The sequence below is a fragment of the Oxyura jamaicensis genome, chromosome 3 (assembly GCF_011077185.1).
Source record: "Oxyura jamaicensis isolate SHBP4307 breed ruddy duck chromosome 3, BPBGC_Ojam_1.0, whole genome shotgun sequence".
NCBI lineage: Eukaryota > Metazoa > Chordata > Aves > Anseriformes > Anatidae > Oxyura > Oxyura jamaicensis.
Window position 1 is genome coordinate 70,577,756 of NC_048895.1, and position 25,204 is coordinate 70,602,959.

General features: G+C 40.7%; 1 protein-coding gene across 1 annotated transcript in view; it reads left to right on the forward strand.

Moving 5' to 3' along the window:
- Positions 1-18,969, forward strand: part of CDK19 (cyclin dependent kinase 19) — a 121,069-nt gene extending 102,100 nt beyond the window's left edge. Inside the window, exons 7-13 of the mRNA XM_035321388.1 lie at positions 1,943-2,086; positions 2,344-2,413; positions 3,598-3,670; positions 5,227-5,324; positions 6,870-6,948; positions 10,873-11,139; positions 14,825-18,969. Coding sequence (XP_035177279.1) covers positions 1,943-2,086; positions 2,344-2,413; positions 3,598-3,670; positions 5,227-5,324; positions 6,870-6,948; positions 10,873-11,139; positions 14,825-14,956 — 863 coding nt within the window. The 3' untranslated portion in view covers positions 14,957-18,969. The remainder of the gene's footprint in view (positions 1-1,942; positions 2,087-2,343; positions 2,414-3,597; positions 3,671-5,226; positions 5,325-6,869; positions 6,949-10,872; positions 11,140-14,824) is intronic.
- The last annotated feature ends 6,235 nt before the right edge of the window (positions 18,970-25,204 follow it).

Genomic DNA, 25,204 nt, shown 5'->3' on the forward strand with positions numbered 1-25,204 from the left:
CAGTGTGGACGCAGCAGTTGCAAATAGAAGAATGAGCAGAGGCCCAGATTTCTTTCTGCAGTGCTCACTATGACAGTGAGCACTGCAGAAAGCCAGGGTAACCAATGGGGTTACAACCTCTTGGGCCTCTAGATAAGCCATCTCCAAAAGGGCTTGCTATCTAGTGTGAAAATGAGTCAATAGATATTATTAAATTCACATGTTATTCTTCAAATAATACATAATTTCCATACTGGAGTAGATAACTTATACCTACTGCCCAAGTAGGAGTGGTGATTAGTATGCCGTATTACCTGCTGGAGCAGATAAAATCTCAAGAGCTGGAGATCTTGTTTTCATGCAGATAAGGCTAATGAGAGAATCAAAGGAAGATAAAAGCCTTAGAAAGTGATGTAATGCATGGAGCAAGTTATATCCTGTTGAAACTGTAAAGTCTGAATATTTCATTACCACCCTTGACAGTAAAAGTAGGTGGAAAGGCTTAGAAACTGGGACAGCCCTAAAAGCCCAAACTCCATACCTGTAATACAATGGAAAGGGAACAGACGTGTTTTTGCACAGAGTGTGTAATAACTCTTTCTTCATCCCTTACGATTTCATGAAGAGAGCTGTGCTTTCTTCTCTTCAGAAGACCATGTTTCCCTTAGGTGGCATACTCTAAACAGCACCATTGACAGGAGGTGGGATTTTGGGTCTCGGGTTAATTGCAAACAGGTAACAAAACCAAGATACTTTTCTTGGTGCTCTCTTTGGTCTGAATCTAATAAACCAAACTCCAGTTAGGTAATTTTTTTTATCTATTAGATTTTAAAAATAGGAATAAATTGCTTTCTGTATTTATTCTATAATTTAATAAAATCCAAAAGGTTTCCCAGTGTCATCTAGTTTAACCTCAACTATTAAGCAAGGCTCCACAGTCTTTTATTCAGCAATGTTCATTACTCATGTATCTCAACGTCTTTTTCCAGAGTTATACCCCAGATACATTGCATTTGTCAATGTAGCAAATCCTTTTCTTCTTTCCTTTTTTTTTTTTTTCCTGCTAGTAACCTTTTTCTCACTGACAAATTCCCACTTTTGTTTTAAGATGCATAGTAAAGCACTTGGGTCATGCAGAACACTAAGATGGTGGTGATAGTAGTAACTGCAGTGATTATATAAAACCTAGAGATTTTTTTTTCCTGTAAATGAGGCTATTGTTCTTGTCCACAATATATTTAATTTTGAAAAGCATATTAATGAGAAATTTATGAAAAAAGAGGCTGATACCTTCATAAAAGCATCAGTAAATTATGCTGTTCTCTGTGTGTGCATGAGATACAGATGAAACGGTTCCAGTGTTGTTCCAGTGGGAGTTAGTTGTCAAGTACGATTTTTTCTTTTTAATTTATTAATCACTCTTCTACTGTTAATTAAAATTAGGCTCTTTTTTTTTTTTCTCCGTTTAAAGTAGCTTATGCTATTTGGCTAAGCATGTGAATCATTGGCTCTTTTCCTTATTAGCATGTATTTAGTTATCAGTTATCTGTTTAGAATTGTTCTGAAATGCAGTACAACTTTTAGATCAATGTATATTTATGGGGGATTAATGCTGTGGTTTGGACGGTCAGTTTAATGCTGTTTAAGGTATGTTGTCAACAAATATTGCATAGGTTTCTGCCATAACTGAATACATTAGGTGCTGGACTGCCAGCATACAACTTGAAACAGAATTTGGAGACTGTCTAATTTTGCTTGGGGAAAAAAAACGCCCGTCTTCCCAGATTTTATCCTTTTTAATTTATTATACTAATGTATTATTTTTTAAAATACTATATGAAATCATACAGTGAGGCATTTTATCTTACTGTGATTATATATATTTTTGAGAAACTGTACAGAAATGAATATCAGAGTGATGATGAGCAGTAAATTTACATGAATGATCTTCCTTGTTCCTTAGATATTTGGGCAATTGGCTGCATATTTGCTGAACTATTGACATCGGAACCAATATTTCACTGTCGTCAGGAGGACATCAAAACAAGTAATCCCTTTCATCACGATCAGCTAGACCGCATTTTCAGCGTAATGGGGTTTCCTGCAGGTAATCTATTTTCACTGAAGGTTCGGGCATAATGCTACTAGGTTGAATTTTTCTCTAAAGGAAATGACTAGTTGTTTGCATAGGTGTGAAGAAACTGTCAGCTTGATAGATTTGGAAATGCTGACAGTTATGGAACAATAGCTCATGCCAACAAACTTAAAGTCAAACAACCTCTGTAGTTTTTTCTTCTTGCGTGTTACTTAACATTCACTTCCAGAATTGTAAATGCTTTTCCTCTTTTTTTCCCCCCACCAAAGATAAAGATTGGGAAGACATAAGAAAGATGCCAGAATATCCAACTCTTCAGAAGGATTTTAGGAGAACAACGTAAGTGATGATAAAACATTTCAGTGAATGTAGGAGATGGGCAGAAATTGGCCCCTGTTGTCTTGAAACTTTTTCAGGGGTGGGATTTTGGAGTGCTTGGATTCCAAAGCTGTGACAGCTGTTCTGTTTTGAATTAGCTGTTTTGCTTGAATGGAGTTCTCTCCCTCAGGTACTTGTTAAAAGCATCAGCTGAGTTGCCTCCTTATTTCTCTAGAAGGGATCATTTTAAGTGCAATTTGATTTATGGCAGGCACAGACAAGCAAAGTTGGTTTAACCAGTTGCATTAGATGTTCAAGGTAACTTCATTCATTTTGTGAGAGAAGGAACAGGGAAGCATCTCTTGGTCCTTTTGTCCAGCATAGATCTGGAGACCGTAAAGTAGTGGCAGAAGTTTCTGTATGAAGGTATAGCGTTCAGTAGGTAGTGATGTAAAGCCTATCTGGGATCTGAGATTTGCCTTCTTTCAGTGTTGCCAGGGGCTTTGGCTAAATTAGTCACTAGTGATGGTGATAGATCAGAGGGTGGAAGGAGCAACACAGACTTCTGCTGTAATGCAGGAGACAGGGATATGGGAGTTTTGGGTTCTGTTCCCAGCTCTGCCATGGATTCATTATGCTGGCTTTAGACGAGATGTGAAGCTTATCTGTGCACAAGGCTTCTTTCTTTTGAAAATGGCTGTAGTTAACCTCTGGATTTGCACATTCAAGGCCAGGCACAGGTCATACATGGTTGGGGCGTTTTCAAGCTTGGGAACTATAATGACTGTGTGGTTTGCTGCAGGTTGGGGAGACAGAAAGGTTAACTTCCCTGCCAAATCTCAACTGGAAACAATAGCTTAACTGTTAGAAACTGCTGTACACGTTCTGTGGTGGAGTTGCTTTGGAAAACAAATGTGAACTTCAAGTTGAGTTTCTCTGTCATATGCCAGTGTCAACAGCTTATCCATAGGCTATAAAAAGTTGCATGTTCTATGGAAATAATCTGCATGCAGTCAATACTAATGCTATTAGTGAAAAGCATACATAGTGTCAACTGCTTGATAAGTATCTGACGTATTTTGTGATAGTAGTTCTTTTTACAGTTCACTTATTAAAGGCTGGTGGTTTTGTGGTCACTTGGTATACTCCCATATTCTTCATGCTATGTTATTTCAGAAATGTCTTTGTTTAACAATATTTTTCAGATATGCCAATAGTAGCCTCATAAAATACATGGAGAAACACAAAGTCAAGCCTGACAGCAAAGTTTTTCTTTTGGTAGGTACAAATTGAAAATCACTGTGATGACCGGAGAGAAATGCGTTTCTGATGTTAATGTCTGTGTCTGTTCTACTACCTCATTCTGCTGAACACTGACATAAAACAAAGATATTTATCACCAACTGTCTAGTTTTGAGATATGTTTTCTTCATTTACATTCATGCTGAGGGTGTGCTTAAACTGCTTGTACTCCAGATCTGAAGCTTTTATGTAATGAGGATCTGCAAGGCACTTGTATGCCCAGCCTCACCAAACCCTTGGTCCCACGTGGTTTCAGAGAGCTAAAAAGCTCCCAGGAGCACAAGACTTTTGTGAAGTAAAGGGAAGAGGAAAGGAAAATAAAAGTGCATGTTCGAGGACATCTTGAAGAATTTTCCGCTTTGTTTTGTGAAGGGAGTTTGTTTAGAAGCAACAGAAGGTACAGGAAACCAGACGAAGTAAGCTGTTTCACAGCAGCATCACTGATAGGCAGGATGCCTCCCTTAGAGTGATGTTGTGTGTGGCATAACCTGGGATGGACAAACTCGTTATATCCTCTGGCTAAGAGGGGAATCGTTAAGATTGTGAGCAGATCACTAAAAGGTTCTGGATATCTTTAGATTTTCTGCTGTGGTACAATAACAGTCTTCAAATAAAAAAGAATACAAAACACATTTGGAGGCAGCTTTGGATGAGGTGAAATATGGCATTTTCTTTTGCTGGATTTCCAGAGTATTTTTGTTGAAGGCATGGATGATAGTTTGAGCTACAATGCCATTTACAGAAGGAATTTTATTTTCACTGCTAACTTGTTTTAGCAGAGACTTATGTGAGAGCATGACACTGTACAATATAATCTGAGCCCCCAAATTTCCCACAGTGAGTTTATCAGAATGTGATAAATGACTAGAAAGGGTATGTTATCCCTATAATTCCTGTTTAATACTACTAATATATTATAATCCTCTTTTATAGCCTGCTGCATTCAGCAGCACTCTAGCTAATAAATTTGTTATTGCTTTCCTCCTAGTAAGGAAAAAAGGTTACTAGGAAGGGTATGTTCCTCCTCTTTCTCATCTCAAAACCAATTAGAGTAGGACTGGGACCTGTGTGCTCTGTCTCTGAAATTTTGCTGGTTAGAGAGATGAAGATCTATTGTTTATGGCTGAAAGGGATATGGAGAGTCTGATCATATTCGGTCTCTTCTGACAGGCTTTTCCTGTTGTGTTTGTGCTGTAGAACAGTATAAAAGTTATGTGTGTGTCACAATACTTACTTAGAAATCATGCTTTATGAACCTGTAATAGCTAAATTTAATGTTACGTTAGGACAGTGGTTTGGCCTTAGCAATTAATACTGCCTGCTACACTTAGCCATTTCTTATGCGAGAGCCATTCACAGCCATAGTATTTTGTGGCTCTTGGGAATATGCATTCTGGTTCTTGGGTACTTAACAAGAAATGTTAATTTAAACTTGCCTGGAAAAGCCGCAGATAATTTAACAATTGTATAAGTTGTATGTTTGGAAAGTGATAGTTTGATAAGCTTTTTGCTATTTTTAATGTTGTTTGCAGCTTCAGAAACTTCTTACTATGGACCCTACAAAGAGAATTACCTCAGAGCAGGCTTTGCAGGACCCTTACTTCCAAGAGGATCCTCTGCCTACATCAGAGTATGTATTCCCTCTTCTGTGCTTTTCAGGAAGGTCTACTTTCTGCTAAATGCCAGTCCCTGTTAATGAGATGACGGCTGAAAAATCCACAGGTGCCCACCTGTGTCCACAAGGTGTAGTAGCTCAGGCATGCTCAGTAGAACCATAGTACAGGGCTGCAATGTCTTCATCTACTGGTGCCAGAACTGAGTGGTCATGGGCAACACCCCCTGTTGCACTGGTGTTGTAGTTCTGAATGTGCTATAGAAGCCAGTGACAGCATTATTACAGTATTTAGAGAATTCATCTGTGCCCTGTTCTGTTCTACCTCACAGAGCCCTGCTCTCTGTTACTTCACTTCATTGCCTCTCTCCCTAGGACTAGGACCGTTTTCTTATCTACAGCCTGTTCCCATGCCCTTTTGTGCAGGGTCACAACAGTATGAGGAAAGAAAAGGGATCAGTGACTACCGCAAGTTCCACAGGTTCCTTGTTCAAGGGGCTTGGGAGTACAGATTTTGTATATCTATATATTTTACTCTCATGACACATTCAAATAATACATGCAGTTGCTACTGGCAGACTTTCCCCTTCTAGCTTATCTTCCCAGTTTTCAGAAGGATTATGATCTGTAGGAGCTGGATGCACAGAGACTTCCACCTTTGCTTTCACTGTTTCCTCAGCAAGCAGGCAACAAACACTAAAAGGAGGGAACAGTCACTGGAGCGCAAATGAAGTTGAGCTGAAACTAGTTGTTGTTTTTTCTTCATTTTTTTTCCTTCTGATTAGATAAGACAAAACACTACTTAGCACCTGGATTAGGCACTGTTGAGACACTTTAAAAAATCATGCCATGTTGATTGTATCATATTCTAAATGCCTTCAGCAATTCTGAATGCTGGCACGGAAATATAAGAAATGGATACTGGTCAGCATCTACCAGTAAGTTTCTACATAGCATTTACATTATGCAGTTGTACTTAGGCCTATAGCTCTGCAGGGATTACAGGGTAACATTATGATAAAGTATCTGCCATAAACATAAAGGAATGTTCCAAATCCTGTTAGCCAGGTGAATTTAAAAGCTGTCTTTTCCCTCTAAACAAGACCTGAGAAGCTAATTGAACATAGCTCTGTAGTTGTGATTGGCAAATGTATTTAAGATCATTGTAAGTCAAGTAGATGCTTACAAGGCATTAACTCTCATTGGATCAGGCTCTTCATTCAGTGAGCCATGCATGCTCCAACCAGGTGCTGTGGAACGTCTGGCTGCTGTGACACCACATTTTGCCATCGGAATCAACAAGTGGTTGCTGTGGCATTTGGGCATGTTCAACCATGCCATGATTTCTAAATGATGATCTCGTGCCAACAGCAAAGAGATAAGACATTATGATCAGCGTCTAGCTGCTGGGATCTGCAGCTTGGGTGTTCAGTGCCACTCGCTTATGGCAACAGGAATCACGAAATAAAAGAAAATGAATAGTGTTATATTCGTATTCTTAATATAGCATTAAGTAAATGTTTGTCATATGTATGTATTTGTTGTGTGTTTACTGTATTCCAGTGTATTTGCTGGCTGCCAGATTCCATATCCTAAGCGAGAATTCCTTAATGAAGATGAACCTGAAGAGAAAGGGGATAAGGTATAATAAACTTTTTTTTTTTTTTTTTTTTTTTTTTCCTTTTAAGTATGCAATAAGAAAGGGTAATGGCAGTAAAATGAAAACTAATAAACATGAGCATTTAAGCAAAAATGTGTTTTCCAGGCAAGGATGTCTTAAAACCACTTTCCAGTGAGACTAGAAGCATCAGATGACTTTGGGGTGTCTTGGGTGGTATCACCAGCAGTTTGCCCTGACCTGCAGGGAATGATCTGTCTGAGTTCTGTCAGCAGTTGCCTGCTTTCAGCTGCCATCATTCCAGGAGGACCTTGCCTACCTCCTCCTGCACAATGAAAATACTGCGATCACAAGAAAAGAATGGCATTTCCATTGTATGAATGGCATGCATCCAGCCATTTGAAAGGAGATGGTTGTTAGGGTCTCAAATAAATAGTGGCAGCCTGCTTCTGGCACTACATCAGAACATTTCATCCATCTGCACGCTGTTTCCTGATCGTGTTTTAAGGGTCCTCAGACAAAAGAGTATTAAGGAGCATGAACTGTTCTGTAGTGACAATCCACTCTGAATACCCTCTTTCCCATAGTCCCTTAGACATGAGCAAGAGCTTGTTTGCGTGCGTAGTAAGTTCTGGTGTGTTAGCAACTTATCTGAGTTCAGCCATGCTACGTGATAGTGGTGATTGTCCCATCATGGTGTGAAGACTGAACAAGACTGCTATAGTGTGTGATGAACCAGCTTGGTATTTTTTCTTAAGAGTGTACAATGAGGCACCAATTGTAAGGTATAGCTAGCAAAATGTGAAGAAAACAACCATAAACGGTAATTATCTGAGGGCTACAAGAGAAGGACTGTTACTGTTTTGAGAAACTTTTTGACTATGTGCATCTTCTCTTTTCAGATTTTCTTTGTAGCATGAGAAACTAGCTGAGTTTAAAAGTGTGCCTATCGTGATGCATTTCAGACAGCAGATTTTGTTTTCGGAACAGAAATTGTGGATTCTTCTGTACTGAGAACAAGTGGTAATGTCCTGGATTTTTTTGTCCAGATAGTTATTCAAAAAGAGGAAACTGAAAGACCTAAGCAAAAATACAATCAGTCATGATACTGATTAGATTGTAATTTAGTTATTGGTGTTGCTCTGACTCTCACAACTTCAAAAATAAGAACAAGCCTTATGAATTAAAATTACTCTGGCTTTTGTTTAGGCAGTGTATTTAAAAGTAAGTATCTGTCTTTTCCATGGGAGTATTGGGAAGAAAAAACAACGGAATGTTTATATTTAAAACAGCCATTATATAAACAATCTTTGAGACTGCTGGGGACAGTCGCGTATTTATGCACTCCAAGTAAAAGTTTTTCAGACCGTGTAGGTAATTTAAGTTATGCATTACTCACTGAATCTGTTCTCACAGTGTAGAAAATGCGAAGGTAAAGAATATCCTCAAAACTGGATCTGTGCCATGCTTTGTTTTTTTATGATGAGGTTGCAAGTGAAATGACTTATTTATTTATGATAGAGTTGGTTTCTGATTTGTTTTTAAAACAAAAGCCTTTGTATAGCCTTAGGAAATACAGAGGAGTTCTCTCTGTTTGTTTATTTGGAACTGAAATCTTAATTGAATAATCTTTAACATAAGCATCCTTTCTTCAACGTGGCTAATTGTTAGTCAGCAAAGCTAAGCTGAGTGTTTGTAAAACAAAATGAAAGGATTCTCCCCTCATTAAAATTACATTAGGATCAGAATTTAATTTTGGTAACATGTCCGAGAGATGGCACATGGTCATATGTTGCTAACTTTAGACCTTGTATAGTGTTTAAGAACCACCATGAAATAAACCGACCTGTGGGTATTTTTGCTGTTGTGAGCCGTGTCCACGTGCTAAGGCAGTGCAGTTAGGCAACAGCCAGAATGCAATAGAGTAGATCTCAGCATCTACCAAGGCCACAGAAGTGGTAGCTGCACAGAAGAGCAAGGTAGTCAGGTAAACTTTGTGCTGATGTCCAAAGTGCCAAACATTAGACACATGACTAACTGTGGTGCTTAATTGTGAGAATTCCTACTGTAATTTTTTACAGTTAAGAAAAATGCAGTTTTTGAGCTCTCACAGTAGCAACCACCTCACTCGCGTCCCAGCGTCCCCATGAAAATACAAATCTCAGAATCTAGCACAAACACTGCCTTAGTTATTGGTGCTTGTTTGTATAAGTGAAGCCCAAACCATGATTTAAAAGATAAATCGCTTCTTAACAAAGTTTATGACAAGCTAGCATGACGTAAACTTTTAAGAGTTTAAATCTCCCTGGAAGCAGAATCTGACTGGGATGGGATTTGAGGACTACTCATGGCAGGAGATATTACTGTTCTTGCTAAATGTGGAATGGAAATACAAGCCATCTCTAAGTCCTTGGAGATGCAAGGCTTATTTATAATCTTAAATAAATACATCATTGCAAATTTGATTTGAATGTATCTTGGGAAACTGTGGTGGTGATTGTCGCAGTTACAGATGTTTATGTCATTTGTCTGAGGTAACGAAATGCCTTCTTGTGATGGAGAGCATCAATTTTGTGCTGGTGCTAAGATTGTCATCATTGCTGAGAAAGTGGTAATGTGAGGTTTTGATGAAAGGCTGCCGTACTAAAGCTTTGAAAAATTCATAAGCAGATATCCTAGGGACAAAAAGACTGTCCTGAAATGCTCCATACTACCAGGCAGCGTAGTGTGTGTCTGTCTGGGGGATGTTACTTAACTGTAAGGCTTTTTAATTCAAGCCGTGAAAGCTGTAGGGTTTTTCATGATGAGCAAGCTACATATCTCATATTTGGAGTGAAATTGCTTTTCTTTGCTCTTCTCTTACTTGCTCTGTTGGAGAAGCCCTCCCTAGTGCTCACAAGCAGGCAGATGGGTGGGTTTCCTTGTAAGTGTCTGATCATGGAGGGCAGAGACACACTCTGCTGGTTTTCTCCAGTCCCCTAATGCTCTTCTCAGCCCTCAGAAGCCCGCTGAGTATGGTGTCTTTTGCTCTGATGTTCCCCTTGTTAACTTTTTTTTCTCCCTTCTGTGACACCTTTCTCTTGTCTCTTCCTTGTTAGGCCACTGTATCTTAACACATCTTCACTGCCTGGCTTCTCTTCCTTTGCTATTTTTTGCTTTTTCTTATCAGATTCTTCTGTCAGCTGTGGCCTCCTCTTTTGTCTTCAGCTAGTTCTCTCTGGTCAATTTTCCCTTCCTGCAATTTCAATAAAGTTTTATGACCCCCTAGCTAGGCACCACGCTGGACCGCATTCCCGGTGTACCGCTGTTTCCAAGGTGCTTTTGAAAACACAGGAGAGCAAAAGGGGCATGACACTACACTGGTTCTGCCACAAAATTTCCTCACAACCTGGAAGAAATTATGTAATTTCTCCAGTCTCGGTTTGCTTACCTTTCTGGCAATATTGCTGCCAGCCTCCTTCGGATTATTTGCATTATTGCATTATTGTGTCATTTGTGAAAATTGGAAAAGTGGTTTTGATTCTGAGTGAATGGGGCTGTTGAAGCACTTACAATAATTTACTGTGGTTCACCACATCTGCCACTGAGCGCTAGTGAAATTTTGGGGTTTTTTGATTCAGCTCATTAGGTGATTACTGCTTTATAAATAGCTCCTTCCACCCCCCTCTCTGCTATTCAGGGCTGAGAGCTTGGCTAGCTGCAGAAATCACTAGACTCTCATTCCAGTTTTAGGCGAGCTTGCTTTGTTCACAAAACACAACCACAACAAAAAATAAAGGTGAACCACGAGCGGAATGCCCCCGTTTGAGGCGCGAAAGCCTTGCTGTGCTTTCCTGGTGAGCAGCTGGGCCTGCCCCATCGGCACGGCGCCGCCCGGCTCGGTGGCCCCATCACGGTCACAGCCGAGCCCGGAGGAAATAACGGCGTGGTGTCTCTTCTCCTCCCTAGAATCAGCAGCAGCAGAACCAACATCAGCAGCAAACAGCACCTCAGCAGCAGCCGCAGGCCGCGCCGCAGCCGCCGCAGCAGCAGCAGCAAAACAGCACCCAAACCAACGGGACGGCCGGGGGCGCAGGTGCGGGTGCCGGCGGCGCGGGCGCAGGACTCCAGCACAGCCAGGACTCCAGCCTCAATCAGGTGCCTCCAAACAAGAAACCACGCATAGGGCCTTCAGGCGCTAACTCAGGCGGGCCTGTCATGCCTTCAGATTATCAGGTACCTCTCGGGTTTTTGCCGCTTCCGATAACGTAGAGCCAAATGTCATTTTCTCCCTTCCCCGCTGCAAGAGGGATTGTATTTTAATGTTTTTTTTTTTTTTTCTTGTAACCTGAGCAGGCACGCTCTGATACATGAGATAAAAATGCAGGCTTAAAGCCTATTAGGGCAGTAAAAAGGTTTTGTGCTATGCTGAGTAATTTTCAATAGAATATGAGCTATATTTGCTGCACCCTGTAAAGGGTTGAGGACTAGTGCGCTCCAGGAAAGCACTTACACATGTGCTTAAGTTTCTTTGAAAGTAATCATACTGAAACCAGTGGAACTATTTCATGAATGTAAATGCTGCATTAGATCAAGCTCAGAATACTTGGCTCTTGGCAAGATTAAAGCCTGTGTGAGAAGCAGAGCCTGAGAAGCGAAACCAAAATTAGAGCCAGGCTTTTCCATTTGATTTCTGCTTCATTCTACTTCATATCATCAAACGTACGGAATAATTCTGTAGTTTATTCTAATGTTTTGTTAAATCTAATTCTAAAGTTAAAGAGAATATGCATGTTAGCACAGGAATGATGTTTTGGTTCCTCAGTGTGATTCATGCTGAAGCAGGGCATAAACATGCATTATTTCTAATGTGACCATTGAATGGATTTCATCTTTTCCAGTGCAGTAACATTCATAAGTAAAAGCAGTATCACTGAGGGTTTTTTTGACTTGTTTACTTGTCAATGCTTACTTAAATATTTTCCACTGAAAAAGTGACTTGCACTAAATATACAAAGTGTTGATTTAACCATGCTCTTCAATATTTGTGAATATATGCTCACTAGAACAGTAATAAGTTGAAAGCAGAATAATAGAAAGGTAGCTAGTAAAAGTATATTTTTACAGATGTTAGGGATTCTGTCTGCTTCAAGAGGACACCACGTTGGAGAATGCTGTCCAGGCTACTTTAAACTTAAATAAGCAGATGATTTTTTTTTTTTCTAAAAGCAGCTCTGGAATTGCAGTGACTTACCCAGCCAGACCTCCTCCACACACAATTGATTTCTCAGTGCCAGACATTTTTCTCTCCTTTCTGTTTTGCTCTTAATTACAAATGATCGTGAAGGCGTTGAGGGCAGCTTAAGGGTAAAGACAACAAGGTTGGGGTTTTTTGTTTTATTTTTTGTTTTGAAAAGTTCCAGACAGCCTTGAGGTCTGGACAGATCACTACAGCTGTCTGACTACGTAGTATTTATGGCTAGCCTGTTCTGGTCTGTATTCTGAGGACTGGCGTGCTGCATTTGATGATGTCCATTATAGAATCCTTACAGAGCTCTCTGAAATGTTGGCAGGCTTCCTGCTTACAAGTTTTTAACGGTCTAAATCCCATTTTTTGAGATAGTTTGACCCCTTTTTTTACCCCCCATGGTCCTTCCTTTTAAACTTTAACAGCACAGGCATCAAAATAATGATCTGTATGTTCCCTTTACGTCACTTGCTAAATTGTATGCTCTGATTATCCTTTTTTTACACTTGATTTGGCTATCTGCCCTTAAATTCTAGCTGACTGTCTTCTGTTCAAAAAAGGAATGTCGGCAATTTGTACAAGTCTGACTTTGTTTAAAAAAAAAAAAAAAAAGCGAATCCTCTTCTGCAGAACAAAAATAAGCACAGGCAAATTAATATGTTCTTGATTAATATGTTCTTGTAGTCTTATGGCATTAGTTTTACTCCATTTTTTCTTACTCAGAAGTAGGAAGAAGAATCGTTTTGCTTTGATTTTCATTTAGACAGTGATCTCAAATCTCACTTGAATTTTTTTTGTAGTTCACCAACAATATATGTTACTTTTACAAATTACAATACGAATTTTTGTTGAATTTTACTGAGCATTCCTTATGAGACCTCAGGTTTTTTGCTTATCACAGTAAGCTGATGCTTTTCATCCCAAACTAGTTCCTATAAAGTTATCGTATTTATCACAATTCTTTTTCTTTCCTATTAAAAGTTATAAAAACTTGCAGAATTTTGAGGCAAATTTCATATTTCGGGCATTTTGTAAACAATCTAATCACGCAGGTCAAGCAAATCTGGCTATTAGCAGCATGTGTGCCACTGGGAGACATCCCTCCCAAAGCCAGTGTGGTGAGCTGTTGTCTCCCAGACTGACCCTTGCAAACAAGTGAAGTCATTCAGCACAATCTGTTGGCTACATTGAGAGCATATTGAGATACGGTCGTCCGCAGGACTGGACAGTTACATCTCCAGCAATGCCATGTTTCACCTTGGGAACAACCTTCATATTCCTGTATTTAGGCAGAACACAAAAAGTAATGCAATTATTTTTATGTTTTAATACGTTTTCCAGTTTATATGAAATTAAGGAATATAAACTATGTACGGGAAAAGAAAGGGCAGAAGTTTTACATTGCCTGAACTTTAGGTTCTTACTCTTCATCATCCATCTGGGAAGTTGCCAGGATGCTTTCACAGCTCTCCTAGTTGGGATCTGGTGGGCAGATGAGACCACTGACTTGGCTGCTGCCTTCACTGAGCAGTTGTGGAGAATGCTCTGTTACGGACCTGCTTTATCTGTGGGATTTCCATTCAGAATACAAACTTCTCCAGAGGTTTTCCTAATTTTTAATATTTAATCAGAATGTAGTTTTTTAACACTCTTTCTAGATGATCATAGCTTGCCACAGTATTGCTGATGACTTTTGGACATAGCCATGTAGAAGAATCCCCTAGACAGTGAACAGAAATATTTATTGAATGGATGCCTGACCCTGCACTAAACTTTGTTGAAAATAAATTGTTTGCTGATTAAATAGTACCTTTTCTGTAGACACTCCATTCTTGTAAATTGGGGTGGGATTTACCTTGCTAAAGAGTCTTCTTCTATCCATTGAGCAGTACTTTTCATACAAAATGATTTTGCAGTTTTGAGTGATTTTGCAGATCATTATGAATACTGGATGAGGAACGGATATGGTAATAAGCATGCAAATTAAGCAGGCTGGAGGTCACAAATGATCCATGAATTAGGCTTGCTGAGGTTGAGGTCCACTGAGCTAACATCTCAAAGATTGGAGGGAAAAAAACATTTAGCACATACATATGAATTTGAACATACATGTGGCCATCACTAAGGAGCTCTTTTTGCTTCCAGTAAACAAGGCAGCAGGTTGAAAGGCTTACCTAGAATTATAATATTTTATCTTACTGGGCATTTTCGTGTTTAGATAAGTAATTCTTAGGTCATGATTTTCTTTCTCTAAGGAACAGAGTAAGTTATTTCTCTGTACTGTTTTAGTATTGCCTATCTTGCAAAGGGTGCTTTTGGTACTAGTAGTTGTTTGTTGCATTAATAGTGCTTACAGTAATGGTAGGCATAAGTTTAAGAAACAGCTGTTTTCTCTTTTGTCATTTTTCTGTTTTGTCTTGTGTACTTTTCCATGACAAATCGGTGTGTCCATGCTGTACGTTTAGATATCTGCCAGTGACGTGGTGTACTTTCTGTGGTGTGTTAAGCCTGATTACAGATCAGATTTTATGGGACGTCAAACAGTAGCACTGTTTAGTTAGTTTCTCCAACAGTCAATTTTTAATTAGCTTCAGAGAGGCTGAAAGTTTCCTGCGCTGCATAGTCCTAACAGGCTGTTTTTCATTCCCCTGTTCCTGTTCTCTTTTTCTCCAGCACTCCAGCTCACGCCTGAGTTACCAAAGCAACATTCAGGGATCTTCTCAGTCCCAGAGTACGATGGGCTATTCCACATCATCTCAGCAGAGCTCTCAGTACCATCAGTCTCACCAGTCTCACAGGTACTGAGAGGTTTAAGAGACTGCACTCAAAAAAAGAATGGACTAAAGCCAGAAGACTCCAGCAATATGAAGTTCATACTGATGAGAAGAACCAAAAACACAAACTATGATGCAGAATTAAAATTCACAATTGCAAAAGGAAAACTTTACTTACTGAAGACTTTTTTTTTTTTCCTGCCCCTTTATTGCCATAAAGGAGATTCTCGTGAAGTTTTCCTTCCTCCCTCCCTTGCATGTGCTCCATTGTGGTTACTCTAATGAACCCTTCTGATCTGAACCCAGCACTTAACTTCTTTAACCTTTGGAATTTTGAAGGATTCCTGGTGCACCTTCCTTATGCTGTAGTGATTGCCATAAATCTGTCTTTTCAATCTCTTTGATGGGATTTTAAAGTTTTAAAATCTTGAACTCCCAGGCTTTCAAGCTTGTATATAGTTAGTTTTATACTAGGCAAACCAGTTTAGCTATACAGGTATATTGCACCTTTTTAAAGCACTATGTTATTTTCACAGGATATTACTGTTTTGCTCATGGATGTCAAGAACAGCAAAATTTTACTGTTCCAGAGTATTTTACTATTCTGTTTTTATTAGTCTAGTTTTCAGGCGAGGTCTTAAAAAATAAAAGTTAAAAAAAGAAAAAGAAAAAAAGAAAAAGAAAAAGGAAAAAAAAAAAAAAGACCCAAGTCTCTGCAGCGACAAATATGCTTCTTGCTACTGGACCGAACACCAAACAGAAGATTGCTGATATTTCTTAACTCATTCACATTGAATTCTTGAAATCACAGTGATCATGCTCTGACTAGTTTTAAATTAAGCGTTGTTTTAAATGAAACCATGACAGTCACAGAAAAAGGAGATGCTTTCAGGATTTGTTGGAACAGAAGAAAGGAATGTCTTCCCAGGCTGGACACCAAAATAGTCAGGAAAATGTATTTACTGCCCTCAAATTTCAGTAGGAATGTGGTTGGTGGCTTGTTTTTCTGTTAAGCAGCTGATTAATGTATGCAAGAGTTCTATAAACTTAGCTTCTCTTTCACATTCCGGAGTGTGGCTGAAATACTAAGACTTATAAAAACAAATACATTTAATCATTTTATGTTAGAATTAATAATTAAGAGAAATTATTGTGCCGTTTGAGAAGCATGTTGAAAATTCTTCCTTTTTCATGTTTGTAATGCATACTCTATGTCCCTCACATTGCTGTGATTAACCCAGATTAGTTACACCAGATGCGCTTGATTGCACTGAAATGTTTCTTTTTCCCTAGAGCAAACATGTTTTGATTGTGCCTAAGGACTGTAAGTGGATGGGTAGCTGGCAGAAAATCCCCAGTAAATAAGCAGAGTTCAGAAGCATAATCAGAGGATCATTGTCCAACTTCTGTAACCACAGTTATTCGGAGAGACACAACATATAATTTGGGACAGCTTCGTTTTTCCTTCAGCCTTCAGAAATAAGGCTGATTCCTGTTGCAGAAAACCTGGAAAAAAAACATTCATGCGGTTAGAAAGCTACCAGCAATGTAACGTCGGTGAGCTTCTAAAATTAGTGCTCAGAGAAGAGGTACAGTGAGAAGAGTTTATATGTAAACAGTCAATGCTACAATCATATATACTGTGTTCTCCTCTGCCCTGTACCCATCCAAAAATCCCCTAATCATTGTATATACCTGCACGCGTTCACACTGAAGTTGTGATCAGACCCAGCAAAATGCTGTTGGATTTGTTTGCTGTCAGGAGGATGCTTTTATCACAGGTAGACTGGAACTTAATTGTACTGGATTTGATCTCCTGATCACCTTCAGGGCCCCCTTCCCCCTCGAAAATGTGTTGTTCTCATGCTTTTTTGCGAGCTGTTGGCTTAGTTTGGACATATCCGCCATCGTGTGGTTTCGGCCACACCCAGCTTCTCTAGAAGAGTGACCAAAACCTGCTTTTGTCATCAAATAGGTAAGGAGGTGGTGAAAAGGAATTGAAGCAATTTGAAAGAAAAATAATCACATTTGTTATCTGGGGAAAAACGGTCTCCCAGAGGATACTTCTAATGTGTAGTCCTTGAAATGCTACCTGTACCCCAGTAAGCTGTTTGGAAGGACAGATTTCAATCGTTTATTTCATTGCAGTGAATCTGGGGTTACATTCTTCCTGTAAATCCAATGTCCCACCTCTTACTGACGGTAGTGTGAGGTACCTTGAGCTACTCGACATTTGGCCAATGCCATGAAGCATCGTTTTTTTAATATATTTGTGAAATGAATTTCACATCTCTGGATGTTAACCCATGGCAGAGTAATCGTTGTCCCCTCCTGTTCTTCTCAGCCTTCAGTTTGCCCCAGATCCTTTTGTTTCTTCCTGACGTTCCTTTTCCCTGCTGTGACCTGAGGCTGGCGATCAGCGTTCACGTAGTGGCGGGGAGGCACGTTACTGGTTACGTTGGGCTCTTGTGCCAACAAGGCAAAATCGTGGTGTAGATGAATCTGTGTGTAGTGGGAAACTTCCCAGCACTGCAAGGTCCTTCAATTGAGCGCGCTTCCAGCTTCTAGAGCAACTGCCATGCCCTTTGTCCGGGCTGAACGGATATTTCTGCATCTGCTAGACCAGGTAGATGGACCCTGCCCAGTCCCCTCTAGATTTTGTGCATGTGGAGCTGAGCTGTCTCCTGTTGCCTTCAAAGTAACAACTGAAAGGAGAGTGAGTAAAAGCAAAGGCGTCTGCTGGAAAATGTGCGCTGTGCGTGCTCCTCTACCTTCTTTCTGTCTTCTGGTTGGGAAATAATTTGCCTTTTCTTGTGAGCTTGCTGTGCATTTTCGGGGTGATGGCAGTCATTGTGAAAGAAGCCTTGCTTTTCAGGGGTAATTTCTTGAGGTTTTAGGAAGTGAACTGTGTAGTGTGTGTCGTGGGAAGCCAGGACCACATCACTTTTATACTAGTTTCTGCCTGTGCGGTTTGGTTAGTACTCCCAGCTTTGCCTCTGCCCGTAAGCTCTATATCCCCACCGCAGCCTTTCACACTGGTACGTGGAGAGGCGAGGGACACCAGCAGAGGTGGTCGCTCCTTTTTATGTGCAGGGGGGGCAGAGCAGGCCGCTGGACTGCACGGTGAAGGAGAAAGGCGAGGAAAGCTGCGAGTCCTGCACTGCATCTGTGACACTGTACCCGGGGAGGGGGAGGGCAGAGCATCCTTAGTGGGAGGGGTGGCGGGAAGCCAGAAGTGTTCAAATATGTATAATATTTTATATGAACATAATAAGCTTAGTTCCCCTTCGTAATCTTCAGGAATGGTACTTTAACACCATTAAGCAAAGAATTGTTTTAGGATTAAATAAATGTATTGTACATAAGGCCATACGTAATCTTCTAAAAAAAAATGTCGCCAGACAGGAGCGATGCGTATTACTATATGAAAAGAAGTCCTTAATGCACTGTTATCTCCTAAATATTTAGTAGTAAATTAATACTATTTAATTTTTTTAAAAATTTGTCTTGTGTAGACACTAAAAAGTATTACACAAAATGTGGACAGAACATGTCCTTTTTAACAGCAATTTAAAGAACTTTTTATATATGTAAGGTAGTATACTTTTCAAATTGTTCTAGTTGTATTTTCCCATGTTTACTATTTGTGGAAGTGTGCCTGTCTCTACTCAGTTATTTTTTTTCGAATAATTTCATGCACGCATCTTTCATTTTTGTAGTTTTCATTAGGAATTACTGTGTGTGCACCTCATGCTGCCACAAAACGTTGCCGCTTCAGATCAGTGGTGGCCACATTGAGCGATGCCCGTGCCGATGGGCGAGCAAAACCACAAAGCGAAATACTTTTCTCATTCTAGAGTTAAGAGTTTACGGCTTTTAAGTTGTCCTGATGTCACTCTCAAAATGACTGTTAAAACTAAACTATGAGTTCATTGCATTTATTTTATATTCTTGGTTGTAATGAAATGGAATTGACTTTGCTTCAGTGTGAATTTTTTTAATAAAATAATATACATTTGTAATAATAATAAAAAGTTGAAATCACATAAGCGTGCTGAAAAGTTTTTGTAAACATTGGCTTTGGGCTACAAAGAGGGAAGAGTACAGCCCACAAAACTGCAGTTGTAATTATATTCAGGATGTTTATGATAGCATGCACCACACAAAACAAAGCTTGCAAAACCTCAGAGTTGAAATTATAGCTTTTAAAATGCCCACGAGGATATTCATGGTGATGCGTCGATCAGAATAGAATGAAGCCTTATGGAAAACAGAAAGGACGGAATGCTTCTCTTTAGGCTTTGTCCTCTGGTGAGAAGTATTCCAGCGTGCCACGCTGATGCCACTTGTCGAGATTCATTGTTACCAGCGTGACGATCCTACAGATCTGTCTTTTGGGAGGAGAAATAAATAAATAAACGGAATAGAAAGAAACGCTTTGTTACCGCGTGCTGAGCCTAAATGTCCTCTTACTTATTCCTCCCACCGGACCTTGGAGGATTTCAAGGATTTCAGCTGGCAACATGGAGACTGGGAGCTAGAGCACGCTGGTGTTTTTCAAAGTGGTTTTTTTGTGTGCTTTGCTTATCTGTGTATTTCTATTCCATCTAATCATTGTTTTGCAGATGGACAGTTAACGCATCCCCAAAATCCCACTCTTTTCTCCATAATGCTTAATGCAGGTAAGAATGGTTGGGGTTTACTTGCGCTAGAGATAACGTTAAGAAAGGGGATTCGCTTCCCTACGTGCCTTTTGCACAAAGGTAAGATCAGGATTAGCCTTTTGCACAAGGATAATACTAGCAGAGGAATCATGAATGATTTGTACATGATATTTCCAAGGATTGTTTTTATACTTCTAATGTCTTTCTCCTCGAAAGATCTAAGTGCATTTTAGGCCATACTTACAGGGCACGGGATTCTCAGAAGGATTCATAGGTAATGCTAAATGATCAGCTGAATGGCAAGCTTCATTAGCTGTAATTTTAAGAAAGGAAAGTGGCATGTTTTGGAATGCCAAGCAGTTGGATTACAATTGTCTTTGGTGCTAATTTGGCTGCTAAAAGATTAGAGCCCAGTTCTGGTATCTGCAACTCGAGTACAACGCTGCTGTCAAATGTGTTTCACGTCCAAACCCAGAGCTTAGCCTCATGGATGAAGAACTGCGACTTCGGCCTCAGAACAGCTGAGCACCACCAGCCCTGTCCTCCTCATAGTTCTCCTTCTGCCTTCCGTGTGTTGGTAAGGTTGTGCTCAGCCAATGCTTCAACGTGAATGTCCTTCTTAAAGCCTCATATGTTTTCTCTGCCCCAGTTTTGATTCTTCTACAGTACGCCTCGCTGCTTTTTCTGCCTGGTCATGCAATTTACAGTCTAATCCAGTCCCATCATAACTGGTGCTCCTGGAGACCTGTTGTGTAAGCTTCTGAAAAATTCCCTGCCAGGGATGCATCCCTCATTGAAACACTTTAAACGTCCATAGATATCAAAGCTAATATTTTAAGCAGCTGGTGTGCTATGAGTCGTACGTACCTGTTGTGTTGATGAATGCTGCCTCGGTGCTTTGTTGTATCCTCCAGTCTGTCAGCATCCATCCATCACCTCTCTGCACGCCCCTTGTAAGCTGCCAGGGACAGGAAGGGTTGTTTTGTCCAAATAAAGTAGTTTCATGAGGAGTGCTTGCAGGCTCTTTGTATTGCAAATAACGATCGCTGTAATGCCCCATTTTTTACTACAGGTCAGAATGCAGTAGTAGCGTGAGAAGCAATTTTCACGTGCTGTTTGAACATGGAAAACATCATATTGGTGCCAAATACTATCAGTTTGATCTGCTGCGCTTGGAACTTCAGCAAGCATCATTCCAATAGCCAAAAAAATCAGCGCTTTACCTGTAATGTTTTTTAACAGGTAGGTACTGTTCTTTTGCATTCCAGAGAACTTCATGTCCTTGTTCAAGACTTCAGAGAAATAACGAAAAAAAAAAACAGCTTTGGTTTATTTTGTTATTTTTATAGCAACAAAGAAAAATATTGTGGCATGATGACTACAATGATTTTTTCATTGGCCAAATAAATACTTGCTGGAGCAATAATTGTTTGAGGTAGATTAAAACCACCAACAAGGTTATGAAAGATGTGTGCGGTTGTAGCTGAGCTGTTGAAATTGCTGTGTGAGTACCGCAGCTTTATGTAACAGATATTCAAGATAATCCACGGTAGATGTTTTTGAAAAATAGAGCCATTACGATTTAAAGTCTGAAAGCAATGCCAACCTGCCTAATAATTTTCATATAATGTGCTTCCCTTGGAATACTATAGGATAAGTTTGTCCAGCTTTGTACTGCTAAGTGTATTGCAGGGTCTGTAAGAGGCCATTTCTGTGACTGATTTGTAGCAGGTTCTTCAAAGTATCTTGAAGGGGGCAGAGAACTTTGGAGCGCGTGTGAATATACACATGTTGCATACAGTGAACACGCAGCTACAGGAAATACTCAGCAATATGTTCCTTTAGCTAAAACGTCATTTAATGCTGTTTGCAAGAAGCTATGTGAGCCTACAACTCTGTTCCAATCTATTTCCAAAATGAAATTTTGCTTTGTTAATACCAGCAGTGAAGGCTGTTAAAAATACAATAAATTAGTAAAGGAGAATCTGCATTATTTTTAAAATACCATTTTTTAAAAAATGAGGGACAAAGAAAGCAGGTGTTTTTTACCGATTCCTGGATGTAGTGTGGTAACCAGCAATGGTGTGGTAACCAGTGCATTTTATGCACTGTCTCCCAAGACTAATAAAGTGTCTTACATGATGAAAAACCCAACATGCCAAGCACTGAAGAAAGGAATTCTTCATAGCTATCCTCAGCAAACAAAGTTTTAATCATGGACCAGGTCCTGCTGAATGATGCATGGCTTGGTAAGATTCTTCCCTCCTTGCAGGAATTCCTTGGGATGTTAGAAAGCAAAGGAGTGATGATATTGTGGCCTTCTGATCATATAATGCTATCAAGTTTAGGTGTCAGAAGTTCTCCCGACCATGATGAACTGTTAAATACAATTGAAAATGTATTTTTACCATATATATTCTTAAAAATACTTCCCACTGCTATCTGCCACGTGGCGCAGCCCAGCTCTGGCAAGATGACCTCTTGCTCTGAATGCTTGGCCTGGCCGGGGCCATGGCTGTCAGTTCGGAGCCTTGTAGACAATTTACGCAAGTGGACGCTGACCTTTAACCTGTGCGCTTAGGTCTCACGGGTCTGTGGAAGAGCAATTGATTTGTAAAGAAAACATACATCCTTGGCTGAAAAGTGAGCCAGAGAACTGCGAAATAAAAGGCTTAAAGTCTTACCACAAGTCTCCTGTAGCTCTGTTTGATAGATAGTGCTAGGAGATGTCTGTAGATCGTCAGATCATTTTATTATTGCTAGACGGTACAGCACAAAAACATCTGGATTTGGTCTTGCCTTTATCTAATATGATGTAGAATGAGTCATCTGTGAAATTGTGATTTTCTGTTTTCAACCTATTTCAATTGTGTGAGTTGTTCTTGCAGTGGTACACAAGAAAGAAGGACAGTTTCCAGTACTTTGGTTTTGGCACTAAAACTCTGAATGTTAACAAAGAGAAACCAAAAGAGATCAGGGCTTCTCCCTTGCCGGTGCCCTCTCTTGTTACAGCAGAGGCCCAGGCAGGCAGTGTTATATTATGGCATTGTGTAATAACTGCAGTTCTTTGAAATCTTCTGAGTTTTAAAGAACATCATCTATCTCAAGTATAGGATCACAACTGTAGAAGCTGTACATAGGTAAGTTAACATAAGTGAGTCACCTTTACGAACTTCTCTGCACACAGCCAGCAAACCGACTCAATCATTCATGTCAAAAAGCTTACGGACTTTGGTCTTACCAGCCCATAAATGCATGAATATTTGCATAGTTTATGGTTTCAAAATACTCCCCCTGGTAATAATAGAGCCTTTGTTTAAAAGCTTTTCTTGTTATTGTTGGGTGTTTTTTGTAGCTTGCAGTATCCCACAAGCACAGAAAACAAATCCCTACCCATGTAACGAAACAATGGAGACATCTACTAACACGCCCTGGTGGGTACGTCCCAGCGGGGGTTTACAAGAAGAGTTGCTTCTATGTAGTGCTGTTGCTGGGTGAAAGCTGGAAGTCCCCTGTGACTTTGAGACAGTCAGGTCCGGGCAGCAGGGATGAAGTAACTTCTGTTATCATCCACAGTGATACTGGAGCTGTGCAAGTGTACTTGAGTCATCTGAGATCCTGATGTGTATCGTGTTTGCGCACTGGCCGCATGCTTTCATCTCTGAGAACTCAGCCTTGCATGATAACATTTACATATATTCGGTCTGTGGAGAAAGGCTCGACTAGGGTTTGCTAATGTAAACCTTATAAAACAGTTGTCAGTGGGCTGTGTGTGCTGGAAGATGTAAGAAATGACCTGCCAGCTAGATCAGAAGCAGGCATATTCTTTCCCCCCTAATGTGCCAAACTCATATATCAGTCGCAGTGCGTCATGCTTTTATTAATACACAGTGGTTGTGCTATTCCAAGACCGTGTTATCGCTGCAACTTCTCGTATGTCAGAGCTGAGGTAATCCATTTGTATTTTACCTAGCTCCATCATGGTGTTTTGCATGGTACTATGGGGACAGCAGCAGTTCACTGGTCTATGGCTTTGTGTAGCCTACAGACTACCTTGAACATCAGATCCAAAGAGCACCACAGCAGCATTCAGTCTTCCTCTTGTATGGCCTGAGATTCCAGTGCATGGGATGTGACACGCTTGTGGAGAGGACAGGGCAAGAGAGCGGGAAGCATCCCTACTTGTGTGGGGTCGGGGATGGTCTCTGGATATGCCACATGTGGATGTCAATGTAAAAGACACTTGTGCTTTTGGATTTCGGGCTCTTGCCAGACAGGTGGACTTCAGCAGTATGCTTATTTAAATTACTGGGATATGTCCTAAGTTTATTTAGGCTGATGTGGCTAATAAAACCATGTTGACAGTGATAGTCTTCTCTTGAGTTAAAAATGGACCAAATCTCCTATGTCTCGTTCCTCTCATGCACATATCCAAATACGGAGTTAAGGAATAGTCTGCTCCCCAAAAATGCAGTGACAAAACAGGATACCCTGTGTGGCCAAAAGAGCTGTGCACACTAAATATAACAGTGCTGAGCATTCATCAAGCGGGTTTCAGGTTTACACGATGCACAGCAGCTTTGGATGCTCCAGGCCTGATGTCCCCCACCATGTAACGTGAGCGCTTCCTGCAGCGGGGTGCCAGACCAGCACTGGAGCTGCTGCTGGGTAACTCAGTTTCCTGACCTAGACTCAGGTGCCATGAGCCCAAACCATCTTGTCTGCAAGAGCCGTGGGGCTGTTGGCTGCAGTATTTGCAAAGTATTGAGTTAGTTGGTCCTCCAAGAGTGGCTGGAAAGCAGTGAGGGTGGTACAAAAGTCTTCTCTGGGGTTGCTGCTCCAGCCACGAATGCAATGCGCTGTCATGGGGCAGCTCCAACTGTGAAGCCCATATGTGGAGATGGAAAGGGAGATGATTATCCAAGCCCCGGGAGCAACGGGCCCACCTTATGCAACCTGTCAACACGCGTTGCGCTGAGTGGGAGTCGCAGGAAAGGTGCCAGATGTACCTGAGGTGAGCCGGGAGGGGCTGGTGCTGCTGGCTGCTGGGGTGGGAGAGGCTCTGGTGTTCAGGTCTGTTTTCTTGGATGCTTTGCAAGCTCTGACTCTTCAGGCAAACTCTCTGAACTCTCCAAAGTGCAATCATGAATCCTGCCTTTGCCAAGGAGAAAACAAGCAGCTGAAAATGTGAAAAGGATTGGGGCCAGAAGAGATGTGCCAGCTGATGTTGCTAGGAAGGTCCAACAAGTCCTGTGCTTGGGTGACAGTAGGACTTTTGGAAGTTCTTTTGAAGCATGTCCTTCTGCTTCTCTGCATTGTCCCACATCCAGTCATTTTGCTGTGCTTGTCTGTCCCACAGAAGACTCATGCTGGAACTGGGAGTTCACTGCGTTTGGAAGGATTTGGGAAAAGCCTCAGCCCCTCTCATCTCCTCCCCGCTCTGCTGACCTGCTAGGGCTGCTGTAAGCTTTGGCTCCTGGATGCAGTGGTTGGTCAAATGCCTTGCTTCATGCTGTGGCTCAGCTTTGCCCAGGCCCGCTGATAAAGTCCTACTCAAGCCATCCCTTCTCCTGACCTTTGCACCTTTGGATACAATTTTGCTGGTAATGGCAAAT